Here is a 20,608-nt window from a genome sequence, read left to right as displayed (position 1 = left end):
TGTATGATTTAATTTTTTTTAATATGTAATATTTATATGTATATTATTCTAAAAAATATTTAGCTATATCAATCAGCTGTTTAATCAGTCTGTTACCTATAATACAAGCATTAAGTTGCTTAACATAGGAACAAACGATCGTGTGTGTATATTAATAATATATAAAAAACGTAGACTATTGATGTATAGAGCAGTTCCTCACATCAGGTAGGACGGTAGGACACCTAACTAGAGCAGACTGACCTCCAAGTTCGCTTCTGGCTGCTGTCGTAACTGACTGCGTAACTGCTTCTTCTAATTGTGTAGGTATACTTTGCAATATTATGCGTTATTGACAATATTTGCATGTCTTGTTTGATTGTTTTGCTTCTTTTATAACAAAAATTTTAATAAAATCTTATGTTTTATTGTTGTTTCATTTTATGATCTCATACTTTGTTTGACAACAAATATCTTATGAGCAAATGTAATAAAAAAACGAGTGTGCTTTAGACCACATGACTGAAGTGAAACTTCTGCACAATACACACTACACCGTGTCTTAGCAACTGGCTATGAGAGGAAGAGAGAAAGAAAATGCGTGCTCGCACCTCTGTCTCTTGCTACGTTCGCCTCGCCCGACCACACTTTTCGTAACGCTCTCGTCACGCATCCACCAGCTTACTCCCCAAGTCAAGCGTGCGTAGAGGAGTTTTACTTCAAAAATATAAATATAAAGTAACGATCCACAAAAACTGGAAACTCAGTCTTACTACGAGTATAATGGTTGAGTTGTACGATCAAGTTTACGTTTCTCCTTCAAAACTTCATTTGTATCAATGTATATTTTACTTGTCAGAACAGAGTAGATTTGTATACATATTATAGCACAATTAAAAACGAACGATGATAGGTTGAGTTTCAAAGATAAGAGTGGCCTTTTTGTTTTTGTCGAGCTATATCTGATATATTTCCAAAACAATAAAGAATATGGGATCGTATAAATGGAGGTAGGTAAAAAGTTTCAGTATTCGATTCGAATGGAGTTATTGTTAATAGATTATAGTTTAATAGTTTTAATTCTTTGAGTGTTTTTATTTAATTGTACAGATTCTACAATTGATTTAAATGTAAGTAATTGTTAAAAATATGAGATAAGGCTATTGTCGTTGTAGCCCTCATTAGAATGGTTACATCATAAAATGCCCTGTGGTCACCAACCCGCCTGCCCGGCTTGGTGACTATGGGCAACACAAATGAGTTCATGCCATTTTGGCGCGAACTTGTGGATGCCTATGTCCAGCAGTGGACTACATTAGGCTGGAATGATGATGATAATGACAATACATATGTACAACTGTATATGTATATAATTATATGTTTGGGCTGTTGAAGTCAATAAAATAAATAACAAAATAAAGTTATTTTATTAACTTAAGATAGTTCAAACAGAAATTATTGATTGTTCGTAATCTTATACTTTTAAACAAATTACTACACCATAGCGGTTGTTTGGTTTATACTATATTGGTTTATACTATTGGACAATGCTTTTAATTTATTTTTATTGCGTATTGTAATAACATAAATGACAAATACAGTCTGTTCTCTAGCATACATATAATATCACAGTCAGCATTATGAAAATAACGTGCTCATTGTAGTATCGCCTTTACAGTTATGACGTAATGGATCATAGTTTATGAACGAGTACGATCGTCAGGCCGGTGACGTTGTGAAACAACTTTTATGAGATAAACGCTTTGATTGTTGGAATGGGCAACTCGAAACCAGTTGTAAATTACATCCGAAACATGGCGGACGTGGAGCAAACTTTACAAAAGTTGATGGAGAAAATATTAGATGAAATTAATTACAAACCACGTGAAACTAAGATCAAAGCGGTTACAAGCGATGGGGCGAATTTTACATCTGCCCTTTTTCTCGTCGATGTGACATCTCCGAATCGAGATGATCTCAAGCTCTTCGCAAAAGTGGCTTGCGTGGGAGAAAAAATGCGTAGTAAAATGAATGCAGACTGGCTGTACGGCACGGAGAGATTTGTTTACACTCAACTCATTAAAATTTATAAAGATATTGAAAACGAAATGAATGTGCCAGATGAACACAGATTCAGATTCCCTAAGCTGTATGGATACAGCGCTGAGACAGGCGAAGAGACTGTGGTCATGGAGAACCTGGTTGAGAGTGGTTATGGACCCTTCAACAGAATGAAATCATTGGATTGGGCACAGGCTAGCGCTTGTATTGAAAACTTGGCTAAGTTTCACGCACTCTCATTTGCTTTTTCGAAACATTACCCTGAAGAATTCGAAAAATTAACGGTTGATTTGAAGTACAGAATAAGTTCAGAGGGATTAGATGTTGAAACTAAAGAATTGTGGCATAAAATGATTGGAAATTCTTTGGCGGCAATAGATAAAGATCACCACGCTCCCATAATCAAAATTCTGGAAGGTTGTAAGGATGATTGGACCAAATACAATGCTCCCATCGGTCAACCTGTTTTAGTGCACGGAGACTACAGACAAAGCAACCTTCTGTTCAGGAAGCAGGTAAGAAAATTTAACTAAAACTTATTTCTCATTTTACTACAATAAAATATTTATGTAGTTTATGTAATAATTTATTTTACTTGTTTTAACAGATTTTTAATAATTATCGTATTTAAATAAAATTCTTGTAAGCTACAACGTCGGGTAAAGTCGGTAAAGTACAATTTTAATTTAATAATAAGGTGTGTCGCAATTATTGGACTGACGTTTATTTAAATCAGTAAACTAGATTGATTGGTATTCAACATTGACATGAGAGGAATGCAAAGTTAGTCGTGGTATGATTAGTAAGAATGTAAATGAATCTTAACCTATTTAGTAAAAATTAAGCGTAATTCATTAACAATTCATAATAATGACTAACAGATACGCCGACTTATTTTGTGTTGCTCATTTATTTATAACACAATTATGCAAGAAATACTGTTTAGTGTAATAACATCACTTCTATACTTTAAAACTTCACATGATCACCACTAAGAAAATCGCATTTTATTTTATGATCAATGTACAGGTAGAGGGACAAACAAACAAACAACAAACAGACAAACTGATCGACAATCTAAAAAACGAGTGTGCTTTAGACCACACGACTGAAGTAAAATTTACGAAACGTAACTCTCTCTCTTTCTATCTTCACTAACTTATATCTCCCTTATAACTTCAGTTCGCCTCGCCCAATCACACTTTTCGTAACGCTCTCGTCACGCATTCACCAGCTCACTCCCTAAGTCGAGCTTGCGTAAAGAAGTTTTACTTCAAAAATAATTGTTTCTTTTTCCTATCAAATCTCACAGTCACATTTACACAACAATTTTTTTATATCGAACAGACATGGAGCAATGATATAAGAGTCAAGTTTTTTTGACATTATCGTAACATAATTATGACCTCGGTTTCTCAACAGAGGCCTACTATTATTGGCGTTTTCGTATTTTATTCTTAACGAGCTGATACTGCAAACGCTTTTTTTTGCCATATATGTTATTACCTTAACCCCCCCACCCGTTTAACTTAGCTGTATGAAAGATTTCAGACCTACCCGATATGCACACAAAATTTCATAAAAATCAGTCCAGATGTTTCGGAGCACTATTGTAACTAACATCGTGACACGAGAATTTTATATATAAAGTTTTTCAATGTTTTTTTTTAATTAAATCACAATAAAATATAGCCTATGTCACTCCTGAATAGGGAAAGAATTTTCGTGATCGGATCGGTATCTGCGAAGATTGCCCCCACAAACAAACAAAGTTAGAAAACTTTACCTCTTTATAGTATTAGTATAGATAACCATAGTTTATCACGAAACTTTATTGAAACGTAAAATAAAATTTAAATACATAATTGTATTAAAATTGTAATCTGAAAATTACATAATTTGATATTTAGGACAAATGTATTTCATGGGTTTTTGTAAGAGAAATGAATTCCAAATCGTTCCCTTGTATGTTTGTTTTCGCATTACGCAAATCCTTCTGCAAGAAATCTAATGCCTATCGCTAGTTTCATCTGGATGCATTGCCTAGACTGTATAAACATAGTGATACACATATGAAACAATCGAATACACACAAAAATATAACACGGCACCAAAGGATATCGCAAATAAAGAAATTATGAACAAAACCCAAGCAAGTAGACCGAACATAACAATTAAATTAGCCCCGCTCGTTTAAAAATAGCGTATGGAATATCAATAAATATAAAACTAAAATTCATTATAAGTAAACATAACTTCATTTATTTTTCGAAAGTACATTAAAAGCTCTTTTTAAATTCAAAATAATTCGACAATTCGTTGCATGCGATCTGACCCCTCACTTCGTATCCAAGTAGATGCCTATAATTATGACTTTTTCAGAAATGTGGAAACACAAGTTAAATTTATAAAGTCAAATACCCAAATAATTGCTTTATATTAATAACGGACTTTGTAAAAACTGTTCCCCTATCCGCCATTTTATCATATCCGCCGGTTACGTTCCATTGGATATTTGAATCACGTTTACAAAGATGCATCGTTAAAGCACCTCGCTGTCCAAATTTCATACGAGTATATCAATACTTTAGACTTGTAATAATGAACCAATAAATAACCAGGCATTCCATCAAGTAGTCAGTACAACAGATTACTTTAAAGCTAATTAGTATTTTAAACATGTTCATTTACAATACTTACATTATAAATAACCGTGGTTGAAGAAGGCCCTTATCTTATTTGTTGATACCCTCTTAATATTTATCTATCCTTCTTATAATACAACCTAGGTATAATAGTAGCTTCGTAATTGGTTAGTTCGTAGCTCAATGACGCGAAAATAATATGTAATAAAAGCAATTGCAGGTCTCCGAAACTAGGCAACCTTTACGTCACCAAGGCTGGCTAAATTAGACACTGTTGCGACCTCGATATCTACTCGTTGTGGCCTTTTTGTCAGCAGCGACGTAGATAATAATAATAAACGATTTTCCGTAAAAAAAGACAAAGTTTAATGTTTGTGAACGTTCAGTAAAACTTTGAAGGAAAAGCGGTAAATAAAAGATGTTAATATTCAATTATATGTGTCAATACAATTCAATACAATAAATGAAAATACTAAAAAATTTAGGTCCCAAAATTGAACTATAACCAGAAGGAAGAAACTGTTGAACGATGTCTTTATTTTATGGTTTCGGAAACGATACAAAAATAAATTAAGTTCATTATAAGCTTAATCAATGCATCGATTCTCTGAACTGAAAATAATTGCTTGATCGTTAACGAAAAAATAGACTTCAATTAACATTGACAAGTAATAAATACAACGTAGACGCCGCGTTTGCGCAACGGTCACAGCCATGGATTGTGCCTGTTGCGCTGTTGCACATGAGAAACATTTGTATTGGCCATACAGGTGTTTGACGTGGTCTGGGTGTTTGTGCAGTCCTTGTGAATCTCCCCACCGTGCCTCGGAGAGCACGTTAAGCCGTCGGTCCCGGATGTTATCATGTACACCTGATAGCGATCGTTACTCATATTAAGGAATATATCCGACAACCCGCATTGGAGCAGCGTGGTAGAATAAGCTGCTCCTTCTCCTACACGGGGAAAGAAGCCTATGCCCAGAAGTGGGATATTACAGGCTGAAGCGTATCAAATACAACGTAGGTAGTTGAAAAATTAGATATAACTTAAAAAGTACTAGTCAGATCTCGATCAAATTAAAATGGGACTACACGCTATGCACTGATGCATTTTGCTGTGCTTTCGACTAAAAAAAAAACAAAATCGGTACTAATAGTAAAAAGCTATGAGGTAACTAGCACATATAAAAAATGCAGTCAAATTGAGGACCTCCTTTTTTGAAGTCGATTAAAAATTCTTATACGAATTTCATTTCTTTACTATATTATGCATGTGTTATAAATATAAAACTTCCTCTGGAATCCCTCTATTTACTACAGCAAACCGCATCAAAATCCGTTGCGTAGTTTTAAAGATCTAAGCATACAGACAGCGGGAAGCGACTTTGTTTTATACTATGTAGTGATATCACATTCTATGATAGAGGAATGGTAACAATGGCGGCGCACGAAATCGTCTCTCTATAATAGTCTATAACAGACAACAATTGATACAATTTATATTATGACTCATAAAGCATTCGTTTATTATATTCTGTATTTACATTGACAACAGTTGTTAACACTTCCATTATCGTCTGATCTACATTTCTCTGTGTGTGTCTGTGTTCTTATAATAAAACAATTATTGCACACGATTTACACTTTAATTATATATATATATATATATTATAAAAACGTCCAACTTTTAAGAACAATTTTTGTTGTTTGCCTTGTACAGACGCTTTGTTAAGTAAATTCTATAATTACTGTGTCCTGTGATTTAACCTGTGTTAGTTTAGACCTATTTACAATTTAGGTACTAACGCCACGAACATCGTACTGACGTTAATCAATTATTATTTTTTAATGTTATTTTGACAATGACGAACACATGACAAATTAAACTTAAAAACATACATTTCGCCAATTTATTTTTTGTATAGGTAAAAAACTAATTAAATAAATTATGTTGAAATGTAAATGGATACATAAAAATGGATACATAATAATGATTACCTCAAATCGTCATTTTACAATGACAATTGTGTTACCTATTTAAAGAGACCTATGTCCAGCCGTGGGATTACAGACTGAATCAATCAAAAATTAATTATAGTTAACTAGCTGACCTGGCGAACTTCGTACCGCCTTATTTTATTTTGTGAATATAATAATTATTTATATTGAAACAAAATATAGCCTATCTTTCAAGGTAGATCAAAATGTACACGGTGTGCAAATTTGATTAAAACCGGTTAAGTAGTTTAGGAGTCCATCGCGGACAAACAACGTGACATGTAATTTATATATATTAGGTATCTGTACTCTGCGCGCGTTGCTACACTTTTTTTTTTCTTTTCTTTTTTGTTCGTACCAACTCAGAAACCTTTGTGGGATCATGCACAACACTGCTGAAGATCATGACATAATTAAATACATAGTTTACGATTGTATAAAGGGTTTACAGACAAACATATACATATATATATATACATACATATATATATATATATATAGGATATATATATATGTATAGGACATATATATATATATATATATAGGATTTAAATCTTCTTCCGATTCGTAATGTATATTCTTTACAGAAGGATCAGAGGATTGCGGAAATCCGGAATGTCTGACGCAAACTTGCGGAGCCCTACGTCCAGAAGAGGACTGCAATAGGCTGAACTGATAAACTGATGATTCTTCAAATTTAAACTTCGCTGTTACTCTGTAAAAAAAAATGTTAATCATTATTTTGGTACATTTAGTGTAACAGCGGCACTAAAGCGTTTTTTCATTCATACCGTACAATTCCATCGTTACATAACGCGTATCATAATTTTATATCATTGCAATGTGCCATTTACAATACAAGGACACAGACGTATAATTATATAAATATTCAAACTATAAATATATACATGTCGTTAGTCGTTATTTCCACTACGTTAATACAGTTTTTTTACGGTTGTTTGTTATTAATCGACTACAAAAAATATTAAAAAATTATGTGGTGTCATGGGACACCAAGTAGGAACGAAGTTCCTTCGGATAGTATAGAAGCAACGCAATTTGAAAAAAAATGTTGAATTTTATATATATTTTGTAGTTCTTGATTTTTTTAAATTTTGTTGATTGGTTTTTATTAAGTACATAAAAGTATTTAGGAAATTAAGTATTTTAGAAAATAACAAATATCGTAAAATAAAATAAATCAAACAAAATAATAATAATAATAATAATAATTCAAACTATTAAGTGAAATAAAAAAACATGTGTCTTTATTTATTTTTGTCGATAGTATACAATTACATAAGTTTACTAGTAATATTTTAGTTTTACAAACGTCATATTATACAGTCGTGTGACTGGTATTATTACGTCATTCCGTTATATATTTTTCTTACGGTTTTAGTATCACATTTTTTTCAGTTCGGTCGCCCAGCCAAATTTCAAGTCTTCCGTAAGGAACTTCGTTCCAAAAAGTTTATTTGTAATATTTTAGTTTTACAAACGTCATATTATATAGTCGTGTGACTGATATTACGTCACTTCCGTTATCAATTTGCTTACGGTTATAATATCACATTTTTTTTCAGTTCGGTCGCCCAGCCAAATGTCAAGTCTGCCGTAAGGCACTTCGTTCCAAAAAAAGCGGAAGGTAAATTCGAGTGTATTTTTATTGGTGTTCAGAATTTTTTTAAAGGCGTGTGAGTTTGTGTGTGCAAAGGTTTTATTTAAATTTGATCGAGATCTGACGAACACTTTTTGAGTTATCCCTAATGAGGCGTATTTTATTGATTATTTTATCGACTACACGTTGTATTGCTTGTCGATGTTCATTAAAGTCGGCTTTTCTTCTATTACGAGCAAAATAAAAATTATAATCTGTAATATAATATTATAATAAAGTCCACTTATAATAAAGTCCACTAATTTCATTCATCGTTATTTCCACAAAATTAGTGGAGTTTTTTTACAGTCGGTTATTATTTTTTAACCGACTTCCAAAAAAGGAGGAGGTTCTCAATTCGACTGTATTTTTTTAAATGTATGTTACATCAGAACTTTTGACCATGTGGACCGATTTCGACAATTTTTTTTTTAATCGAAAGGTGGTGTGTTTCAATTGGTCCCATTTAAATTTATTTGAGATCTAACAACTACTTTTCGAGTTATAGGTATCTAATAATGCGTTTTTACTTGACGCTTTTTTCGTCGACCTACGTTGTATTATATCGCATAACTTTCTACTGGATATACCGGTTTTGATAATTCTTTTTTTTGTTCGAAAGGAGATATCCCTAGTTTAGTACCATGATAAGGAAACCAGGATCTGATGATGGGATCCTAGAGAAATCGAGGGAAACTCTTGAAAATCTGCAATAACTGTTTACTGGGTGTACCGATTTTTATAATTTTTAATTTAATCGAAAGCTGATATTTGTCATGTGGTGACATATAAATTTTATTGAGATCTGATAACTACTTTTAGAGTAATCTTTGATAACGCGTAGTTACTTGACTATTTTTAGGTACTTCATTTTCTATAAATAGCCGTTTTATGTTTTTTTAAAGCGCAAACTTCTTTTGGCGCACCACATATTTTTTCGTAGGTAATAAATTAGATCCGTCACGCTCTAAAGTGAAAGGCTCGATCGGGTGAACTCAGGACCGTAAGAAAAATATATAACGGAAGTGACGTAATATCAGTCACACGACTGTATAATATGACGTTTGTAAAACTAAAATATGACTAGTAAATTTTTTTTTAAATTATTTATGTAATTTTATGCTGTCGACAAAAATAAATATAGACATGTTTTTTTTATTTCACTTAATAGTTTGAATTATTATTATTATTATTATTTTGTTTGATTTATTTTATTTTATGGTATTTGTTATTTTCTAAAATACTAAATTTCCTAAATAGTTTTAATAAAAAAAAAAATCAAGAACTAGAAAAAATATATAAAACTCAACATTTTTTTCAAATTGTGTTGTTTCTATACTATCCGAAGGAACTTCGCTGCTACCTGGTGTCCCAGGACACCACCTAATTTTTTATTTCATTAAACAGTTCATATTTTTTATTATTAGGTAAAATGGAAAAATATTATTCATATTTTAACAATATGTAATTCGTATTTCAATATGATTTTCAAAAACACGATTTAATAAAAATATCGAGCTAAGCTCGGTCACCCAGGCACTTTATCATATTATAAACTTAAATTAAATAAGAATATTATACTTATATTCACTTTTACAGTCGTGTCACGGAGAGGGAAGGCAAGGAAGAGTACAATCATAGATAATAAATATTACAGATCATAGATTATATTATGGGGCATACAAACAATCTAACAAATATGAACAGCAATCGTGATCAAAATCATTTATTCAGACTTTATGATTGATAACGATCATAATGACCGAAGTGGTTGGGTGTAGCAAAATATTTTGTACTTTAATTGTAATATATTTTGATTTATTTTAGTTTGTACTTTGTAACGAATAAACACACACATGACTTTTTGAACGATTTGATTGATGATTTGATTAGTAATCGTATAATTCACGCATGCGAAGCCTCACGAGGAAAGCTAACAATTATCTGATACATATTATGTAATTCATGCGGATTTTACCATAATTTTTTCTTATTTGCTAATTTACAAACATTAAAAATATTGAAATAGCGGTTTGTTCTCTATTTTTTTTTTTAAGTTTTTGAAGCTTAGACAATTCGACTTGAGCTTCAAGCTGTGTTGAAGTGTCTAACACGAGTCATTTTGGGTGTGTCGTGATAAGTTAGTAAGTGGTACTTTAAATGCATTTATCGTTCGGATGTCTGGCTTCCGTTAGACTCGGCGTAATAGAATATTGTAATTATTGTCACCTAGATAAGAAGATAGGTCAGTGGCATATGTTAAGATTCAACGACTCGAGCCATTTTAATTTGCCACTCCATAAATTAAAGAAAAAAAAGTTTAAATCAGCGTATGTGTTAGGGGTGTGCTAATAAAAAATTGATAATTTTGTAGCTGACTTTTTTAAGGCCGCCTATTCTATAATTATAGAAAATAATCGAGTCATGGGAAATATCCAGAAAATATTTTGGCTGACCTTTTTTTAAGTTGTAAAAATAAAAAAAGTTGTAATAATCGATAATTTTTAATATCCTTAGTACATAATATGTTCGGTTTGCGCCGCCCCTTGCAGAATGACGCCCCGGGTTATTTGGCCCTAGACTTAATATGCCCATGATATGATATGACGCCATGATAGGCTGCCTTTTTAGTTTTACTTCAAAAATATTTTGTTTCATTATGGTCCAAGATTTACTCATAAGTCTTACTAAATTATATGGGCTGTAGACAAGATAGTTATTGCAATGTCGTCTGTATTGTCCACCTATAACAAGGACCAATGCGACCTTAAATCGACAATTGTTTAATTAAGGCATTACGGTTTTATTAGTGACTAATGTTGTCAGTTCCGGTCTTTGAAATAAAATAATTGTGCAGATAAGGTCAACATAAATACTAATTGTTTTCCGTTTATTCGTCTAATAATATTTTAAACTAGCATCCCGCCCCGGCTTCATACACGCATTTAACAAAATTTTCAAAATTAATTTTTGGAACGAAGTTTCTTACGGCAGGCTTGAAATTTGGCTGGGCGACCGAATTGAAAAAATGTGATACTAAAACCGTAAGAAAAATATATAACTGAAGTGACGTAATATCACATGTCACACGACTGTATAATATGACGTTTGTAAAACTAAAATATTACTAGTAAACTTTTTTTAAAATTATTTAAGTAATTTTATACTGTCGACAAAAATAAATAAAGACACATGTTTTTTTATTTCCCTTAATAGTTTGAATTATTATTATTATTGTTATTATTTTGTTTTGATTTATTTTATTTTACGGTATTTGTCATTTTCTAAAATACTAAATTTCCTAAATACTTTTATGTACTTAATTAAAAACCAATTAACAAAATAAAAAAAAATCAAGAACTAGAAAATATATTGTATAAAATTCTTTATATATTATTTTTTTTAAATATAATATAGCCTATGTTGCCTGCGAATAGTGTAGCTTCCCAACAGTAAAATAACTTTTCAAATCGGTTCAGTAATTTCGGAATCAAATCTTTCCTCTCTATAGTTTCAAACAAATAAAATGTTTTGTTCATAATCATCACACACATCAGTCTATTGCAGTCCACTACTGAACATAGGCCTCCACAAGTTCGAGCCAAAAATGGCGTGAACTCATGTGTTTTGCCCATAGTCACCAGTCTGGGCAGGCGGTTTGGTGACCGCAGCGCTGGCATTGTCGCACCGAAGACGCTGCTGCCCGTCCTCGGCCTGTGTATTTCAAAGCCAGCAGTTGGATGGCTATCCCACCATCGGTCGGCTTTATAAGTTCCAAGGTGGTAGTGGAACTGTGTTAGTCGCCTCTTACGACACCCACGGGAAGAGAGGGGGCAGCTATATTTTTTAATGCCGTAGCCACATAGAATTGTTCATAATAAAGAGCATTTTATTTTCGGTGTCCTATAATTAGCTACTATTTCTTCACTTCACTTCTACGCTGTGATTGTTGTAAACATACTCGTAGTAGGTTTATAGGCATACTATTAATTTATTGTATTAAAAGAACCGATTGATCTCCTCCGTATTTTCTCCATTCTAAATTCGAATCGACCCTGGGGAAATTATCCGTTCTACTTTGGAAGCCATTAATTTGGATTAATGAATAAATGAAGAATATTAAAAAACATTAGGCTTGACAAATATTGTCTTTTTACTGTACTGTTTTACTATTTCCAATTCAATTATTACTGACTGTTCGAATTTAAATCGAAATTTAATTGTTCTGTTATGATTTCTCGAATATACTCATGTACCTATTTATTGACGGTTACATAACAAACTTATGATATACATTACGCCTGGATATTTGTTTTCCTATAAATTTCTACAGATATAAATTAAATATGTTTATCAATAGATTTATCGACTATGACGTTTTGGTTGCGTTGTGCAAGCGGTCGGTCTTTTCCGCCCAAAATAATTGATTTAAAAATATTAGTTTAGAGGTCATACAGAGGTTTTTCATGAGTCAAGCGGTTGTGTTTTTTGTATCTGGCGGTTGTGTAAAAACTCTCACGAGCAACAGTAGGCTATTGTCCTACTATGAATTGTTTAATACACAGGCCGAAGACGGGCAGCAGCGTCTTAGGTGCGAAAAAGCCAGCCCTGCGGTCACCAACCCGCCTGCCCAGCATGATGACTATGGGCAACACACATAAGTTCATGCATTTTTGGCGCGAGCTTGTGGAGGCCTATGTCCAGCAGTTGACTGCAATAGGACTTTCGTACATCATCATATCCACATCACGATCAACATTCAACCTGTAACATCCCACTGCTGGGCATAGGCCTCTTTTCTTCATGTAGGAGAAGGATTGGAGCTTAATCTACCACGCTGCTCCACCACGGGTTGGCGAATGTCATATCTACATATCGGTTAATAATTTAGCGTTATTTTATTTTCCAGGGCGACGTCGTCGATGTTATATCCATCGATTATCAAACTGTTTACGCGGGGACTCCAGTGTGCGACATCATTTACTTTATAGTTTTGAGTACAGACGAAGAGTTCAGAAAGCAATATTTCGATGAGTTATTGGCTCACTACTACACGAAGTTAGAGGAAGCTCTGAAGAGGCTGTCGGTGGATCCATCAGAAGTCTATCCAAGAGACAAATATAACAGCGATATAAAGAAGGTACGAGTTTGTTGATCATAGTTGTTACAATAATTAATCTTTATAAAATCAAAATGAATCGAAATTGAAAATGCATAATTTGAAAATAGCTAGATCTATTCTACTATTTCTTTAAGTTTTCTAATACCTTGTATACGGTTCTTACATAAACAAAAGTTATTATAAATTGTGCGGAATATATTGAAAATTAAATGTCCTTTCAGTATTGTTGTGAAATCATGTATAAATAAAAAAGAAAAAAAGTAAGGTTGAAAATCTATATTATTATTAAAGAAATAGAAATTTATATATTATTATTTTTTCAAATTTCAGATTCTACCATTTGCAGTTGTATTAGGAGCAACAGTATTACCATTAATGACAGCTGAATCGGAAAATGTTCCACAAGTTGGTGGTGACCACGACATCAACGATTTCATTCTGACACCAAACGAACTGTGTGCTCAGAGATTCAGAGGAATAGTCAACGATTGTATTAAGTGGGGTGTTCTTTAAACTTGGGGGTGGAAATCAAAAAGTGTGTATGTCAGCTCTGACTCCCGATTTGAGTTTAACCTTTAAGAATGCATACCGTTACAATTAAGTAAATCAATTTTTTTTATTAGTTAATGTAATAAAATTATAAAATCAAAACGTATATTGATAACAATCAGTAGAAATATATTATTTGTATACAAAAGCAATATGAACGACAACTTCAGCGGTCGTGGTCGATGGCGTTGCGGACCTTAAGTGGAACGTAGCCATTGTAGTGTTTTTTGAAGGGTTGATATTGTGCTCAACTGCCTCTGTACGTTTACAGCACGGTCTTATATACAGGTCAGGGAACTAAGCCCAATTTTAATGGTGAGAGATTATTACGATAACATCATAATTTTTCGTTCCCGTCAACGCCGCTGTACGTCACTGTTATAGATGTGTGCGATCACGTGTTGCGGTGCGCAGTGCGCACTGCGCATGCTGGTTGAGTGACGCTTCATTGTAATTGGTTATATTTTAAAACATAAATGCGTGATTCGTGATAGAAAAAGAGACAGAATGCTATTCTATCTTCACACACACACACACACACACACACACACCCAGCGATCGTCATGCCCCTGGTGGCTGTAAACTATTAAACCGACGTACTTCCACCACTGTAGTTGCCCGACTTATGTATAATACGGTGGTGTACAGTATTATCTGACAATGTAAATGTCGTTTTTTATTTACGTTCATCGGATGTGAGCGAAACTGGTGATGGACTTAAGTATTATATTATATCGTGTTTAAGGCTTAAAAAACAGTTAATTATATATGTCGAAATCTGAGAATATGAAGTTTAAAGTTTTGTGTCTGTTAGAACTCAATACATGGTACCTATAACAATATTAATACCCATATTATTCATAAAATTTATAACAAGTTTATTTCGAAATTTTACAAATTTTATACATATTTACAATTCACAGCTTAAGAACTCATTCTTGACTGACAATTGGGGTTTAATTCATGTCCGAGTGGAATGGTGTCAAGGATGCTGGCAGCATTTCCCCGATGAATCGCTATGTCGATTCTCTTGACAAAAATGCACTTATCGTAAAATAGATTTTATGATATTACAATTGTAATCGTCAAAAAAATGTAATGGTGTCAATATTCTACAAAAGCGGGGAAAAACTATTATTGTCTTTGCCTAAGCACGGCAGTATTGTTGTATTATGCACAAGCGTACATTGCAAATCCATTATTTTTAATACATATTTCATTTTTATATATTTTTTGTTATAAATAATTTTAAGTAATATTTTTTTGAGTGTTAACAGTATTTATTTTTGTATAAACTGTAATATTATTACGTGTAATCTATAGGTATAAATAATTTTATTATTATTATAATTAAAATGTTTAAATGAAATGGAATTTTTATTTACTAAAAGGATCGATCCATTAAATATACGTAACAAGTTGAGAAGACAACCTAAGAAGTTCGTACCGCCATTTTTTTTAAATTAGAAATTCAATTTTGTTTCGAAAATATACTTCTTTTGGCATGTTAGGGAAAAATGAGGAGGTTGAATTGTCACGAAAAAAACCGACACCGTGAAGTTAGCTAGTCTTACGCTTCAGCCTGTAATATCCCACTACTGGGCATAGGCCTCTTTCCCCATGTAGGAGAAGGATCAGAGCTTAATCCACCACGCTGCTCCAATGGGGGTTGGCGGATATATTCCCTACTATGAGTAACGATCGCTATCAGGTGTACATGATAACAACCGGGACCGACGGCTTAACGTGCTCTCCGTGGCACGGTGGGGAGACCCACAAGGACTGCACAAACACCCAGACCACGGCAAACACCTGTATGGCCAATACAAATGTTTGTCATGTGTGGGGATCGAACCCGCAACCGCCAGCGCAACAGGTACAATCCATGGCTGTGACCGTTGCGCCAACGTAGCTAGTCTATAAAGAAAAATTTAGCAACGTGAAGTTAGCTAGCCAATGAAGTATAACTTCTTACGTCCATACGTGTAAAAAGTACTTATGTACACACTCACCTTTTTACATTTTACCTGGTTTATTGATCACTCAACTCGTTTTTGTGACGGTGTGCACGTGTATCGTAAAAATTTGCACTCTTCATTTTTCCCCAATGTGCCAAAAGAAGTAAAACTTCAATAAATAGATATTACAAGCAATATATGCTTGTAATAATATATATGGTGACTATGGGCAAAACACATGAGTTCACGCCATTTTTGACGTAAACTTGTGGAGGCCTATGTCCAGCAGTGGACTGCGATAGGTTGAAGTGAAGCGAATATATATACTGACTACATGATCAGTAAGAGTTTTATATACCATTGGAGAGTACTATTTCCAGAGCGCGGGAACTAACTCCTCCACTGTCCCATAAACCACAGGAATCTCCCACTGCACCAGTTCCACATTATGTTTCTTTTCTATTAGTTACGCATTCATCAACCTAACAGCCTCCCAACTTGAGTTTTGCGCGTACTATGCAAATGGACAAAAACCCGTCACAACAAATGTAGGATTGGAAATTTTATTTCAGTCATTCATGTTGTTTGATATCCTTTTCTCGCAATATATAAAACACACTTTAGAAAGTAACATTATTTAATTTTCTCTTCAATTATCATTACAATTGTAATAATTAATAATCTTACATAATAAAAGAACTTTAATGAAGAGATGTCGATTGACTGCTACGTGTAAAGGTACTAATGGTTTGGTTTTCTTTGTTTTGTTGTTGTATAGATTAATTAGTTGTACAACTTTCTTCAATGTTTATATGTATTGTAGATGCCTGATGATGGTCCAATAAAGGATCGAAACGTCGCATGAATTTGCAATTAGTGGTTTGATTGGCACCTTATGTCCACTTTCCTGCGAACCGTCAAAGAATACTTATAACAAATGGACACAACGATAAATAATAATTATTATTATTATTCTGGATGTCACTCCACCCGTTTATTAACCGTTTAATATTATTGTTATTATTTATTATCGTTTATAAAATTACATTAAATAACAAAAATAGCAACAAAAAAAAACCTCTAACGTTTCAACCTGTGCTATCGTAGTCTTCTTGTACATATTCACTAAAATCAAAAATGATTCTAGCAGATTCTGATAAGGGATCCGATAGAATACTTTGCACCGCCCCAACATCGAACGAACAAAGTTTTAAATTCCTAAACAATACTTGCTTCTAAATCTGCAATTTGACACATTCCATCAACAAGTGATATAAATTTTCTTTAGTTCCACATGTATCACAATTAGGAGAGCCAATTTTTTTTCATAAGGAATCCAAAACTTTTTGATGGAATATGTCCCGATCTAAGACGATGAGCTATTATAATACAAAATCTATTTATTTCGTAATGGTTAAACCAGGGCACGGGAGGAGGCTGACTTTGAATTGTGCGATAACAAATTCATTTAATTTTGGATATTTCATCGAAATGTTCTTTCCAAATACCGTAAATATATTTTTTGTATTTAACTTAGAACTTCTGAATAATCTGGTTGTATATTAATTTCCTTTCCTGACTTTATTCCTTCTTTAGCTAATCGGTCAGCCTTCTCATTTCCACTGATGCCAATATGGAACGGCACCCATTCCTTAAAATATTTAAAAAATACTGAAACCATTTTTAATATATTTCGGTTATGATTATGTCATTCCTACTCGTACTATAAATACTCGTAAAATAAATATGATCATTTCCTAAAGATCCAACAAATGGGCAAAGGCTGTGTTTCTATATATGAATAAGGTTGCACATTAGTTCTCCACGCTGCTGTTGATTTGCACTAAAAATCTAATTATCGATTATCGATGTACTGAAATAGACTCAGTATGATTTTATTATGAACTATATGTATATAAATAGACTTGTGGCTAGTGGGAATAAGAATGAGGTTCGAGTACTAAGTTCTCATTATTAATAAGTTTCCAGTTAGTACTGGTATTATCCAGATTCGTTCGAAGATTTCGTTAATTTGGGTACTATATACCTAGTACCAGAACGCGGGAACTCATAAGTGTTGCCCATAGTCCTGGGACATAAATTTGTAAGAGTTTTATACTATTCCAAGATCCCCATGAGTCCAAATGGGAAGATTTTAAGTTTTGTTTTTAATCATGACTACAAAAGCAGCCTATGTATTAGGGATTAAGCTGTTCGGAATGAAATTCGTTTATTGTGTCCCCCCTACTACTAGTGTTCTACTGTGACTAGCCCATTGGCGCAGTTTGTAGTGGCCCTGTTTCCTGAGTCTGGGTGTAATATTCGTATTTATATATTTATACATGTATTATTTCTATGTATATTTAAAAAAAAACACAGTCGGCTGTTACCTGTAACAAGCATTAAGTTGCTTATCATATCATATCACAGGAACAGACGACCGTGTGTAAAAAAAAGATTATTGTGTTTACAATTTTTTGGCTGACCTTTTTTTATACATCTCTAGTACGGATGCTAGACACCAACCCTCGTGCTAGGCTCTAGCCGCCCCTTAATTGGTCCCGCCCCGCGCTATGGCCTTTTTGGTCTTAGAGTAAATACGCCTTAATGTGACAAGTCTTAGTGAGATATTTTTTTTGCGTGCTATACTTTTGAATAATTTTAGGTACATTAGTTACAGACATGAATAATTTGTTATTGGTTTTGTGCTTTCACATTTAAGGTAAAAAGGAAAATAAAATTATACGAGTATGTGAACGTGGCAGAAATGATTTAATAATTAAATTCAGTTTTTGTCAAAATGTAAATTAAATATTTTATGTAATTATATTATTCTAATTCATCTCTCACCTTCGTTTCCTTCGTTTCGCCGACGATATTGTCATCTCTGCGGAGACGCTGGATGAGTTAGGCCAAATGCTGACCGGCCTAAACGAGTCCTCCCGACGTGTCGGTCTCTGTATGAACTTGGATAAGACGAAAGTTATGTTTAACAACCAAGTCATACCGATACCGGTATCGGTCGATGGTACCCTTCTCGAAGTTGTTCAGGATTATATTTACCTAGGCCATACTATCCAACTAGGCCGCAACAACTTCGAGAAGGAGGCCGATAGGAGGATTCGGTTGGGCTGGGCGGCGTTTGGCAGACTCCGTCGAGTCTCCACTTCGAAGATTCCGCAATGCTTGAAGACAAAAGTTTTCGAGCAATGCGTCCTGCCTGTGTTAACATACGGAGCCGAGACGTAGACACTGACGAAGGGAATGGTCCACAAGTTTAAAGTCGCTCAACGTGCAATGGAACGGGCTATGCTTGGGGTCTCTCTCAAAGACAGGATTAGAAATGAGACTATCCGCGAGAGAACGAAAGTAACCGACATAGCCCACAGAATTAGTAAGTTGAAGTGGCAGTGGGCTGGTCATCTGTGTCGCAGGACCGATGGCCGTTGGAGTAGACGGATCCTAGAGTGGAGACCGCGTCTTGGCAAACGCAGTGTGGGACGTCCTCCGGCCCGTTGGACCGACGATCTACATAAGATTGCCGGTGTAGGCTGGATGAGAATTGCGGAAGACCGGGATGTGTGGCGCGAACTTGGGGAGGCCTATGTCCAGCAGTGGACTGCAATAGGCTGAAGTGTGTATATTATTCTAGCGTTGCTATAAATTAATTAATTATATTATTTACCAGCCGTGCCCACGACTCCGTCCGCGTGGAATTTAACAAAAAAACTTATTGTTCAGTTCGTAGACTCTTAAAATAAATAAATTTTTAAAATAAAAGTAGCCTATGGTATTCCTTATGATATCAGCTATCTGCCAGTAAAAGTCCCGTCAAAATTGGTCTAGCCGTTTCAGAGATTAGCCGGAACAAACAGACAGACAGACAGACATACAAAAATTGTAAAAAAAATTTATATTGGTCTATGTACCGTGTATACATATGAATTTAGTAAAAAGCGGTTCTTTTTATATTACAAACAGACACTCCAATTTTATTTATTTGTATAGATGTCATTACATATTTTATTAATACCATCTGAACTGGCGAACTTTGTACGATGGTATTGTTTAGTGAATGTATGTATATCAGGTACCTTTTTATTATTTTTTTATTTTCTGCAGTACAGTTCTCCTGATCTGACTTGCAAAAGACTTGTCCAATTCATTGCCATCTTTTGGAAGTAATTCCCGCGCATACTTTTTGGCTGTTCAAATTGTTTAATTATAGATTTTAATAAATACGGCTTTCTTAATATTTTGTTTACATTTAGAGATGAAATTCATATTAAGTTAAAGGTTGAACCTACGACAAACTTAATTCACCTTAAGAAGTTGACGCGTAATTGTTCGAATAAACTATGGTTACCATGCTTATGTTGTCAGTTTGAGGACCAACAGGCGAATGATATTTTTAATACGTGTAAAAAAGGCAACACTCATCTTTTTATTGTTATATATCCTAATAATATTATTAAGCCAAAATGTTTGTGTGTATAACAAGTGTCCATAAGCTATGGGTAAGTAAATTTTATTATCAGGCCGATTTTACGCATCTTAGTAACTACAGTGACATGGGCGTACTCAGAATTTTGAAATTAAAATTGATTTTAGTTTAGCGGACTTTTTATTTATCTTT

The 20,608-nt window shown here is 33.7% G+C and overlaps 2 protein-coding genes across 2 annotated transcripts; both read left to right on the top strand.

Annotated features, from left to right (window-relative positions):
• The first annotated feature begins 1,775 nt into the window (after positions 1–1,775).
• On the top strand, positions 1,776–7,584 carry LOC123661890. The gene is made up of 2 exons (XM_045596825.1): positions 1,776–2,555; positions 7,271–7,584. Exons 1-2 carry the CDS (start codon positions 1,794–1,796, stop codon positions 7,304–7,306), a joined length of 798 nt encoding a protein of 265 aa, XP_045452781.1. The 5' UTR covers positions 1,776–1,793; the 3' UTR covers positions 7,307–7,584.
• A 2,517-nt stretch (positions 7,585–10,101) lies between these two features.
• Positions 10,102–13,978, top strand: LOC123661458. Its single transcript, XM_045596413.1, has 3 exons — positions 10,102–10,113; positions 13,253–13,483; positions 13,796–13,978. Exons 1-3 carry the CDS (start codon positions 10,102–10,104, stop codon positions 13,976–13,978), a joined length of 426 nt encoding a protein of 141 aa, XP_045452369.1.
• The last annotated feature ends 6,630 nt before the right edge of the window (positions 13,979–20,608 follow it).

Source organism: Melitaea cinxia, chromosome 17 (assembly GCF_905220565.1).
Source record: "Melitaea cinxia chromosome 17, ilMelCinx1.1, whole genome shotgun sequence".
Taxonomy (NCBI): Eukaryota; Metazoa; Arthropoda; class Insecta; order Lepidoptera; family Nymphalidae; genus Melitaea; species Melitaea cinxia.
Note: the sequence above shows the minus strand (reverse complement) of the source record. Positions and strands in the feature narration are given on the sequence as shown.

Bases quoted from the DNA above. Each gene is read 5' to 3' on its own strand.
- LOC123661458 (XM_045596413.1), top strand. The intron at 13,484-13,795 runs GTACGAGTTTGT...TTCAAATTTCAG, and splicing joins ATAACAGCGATATAAAGAAG to ATTCTACCATTTGCAGTTGT.
- LOC123661890 (XM_045596825.1), top strand. From the start codon at position 1,794: ATGGCGGACGTGGAGCAAACTTTACAAAAGTTGATGGAGAAAATATTA. The intron at 2,556-7,270 runs GTAAGAAAATTT...TATTCTTTACAG, and splicing joins ACCTTCTGTTCAGGAAGCAG to AAGGATCAGAGGATTGCGGA.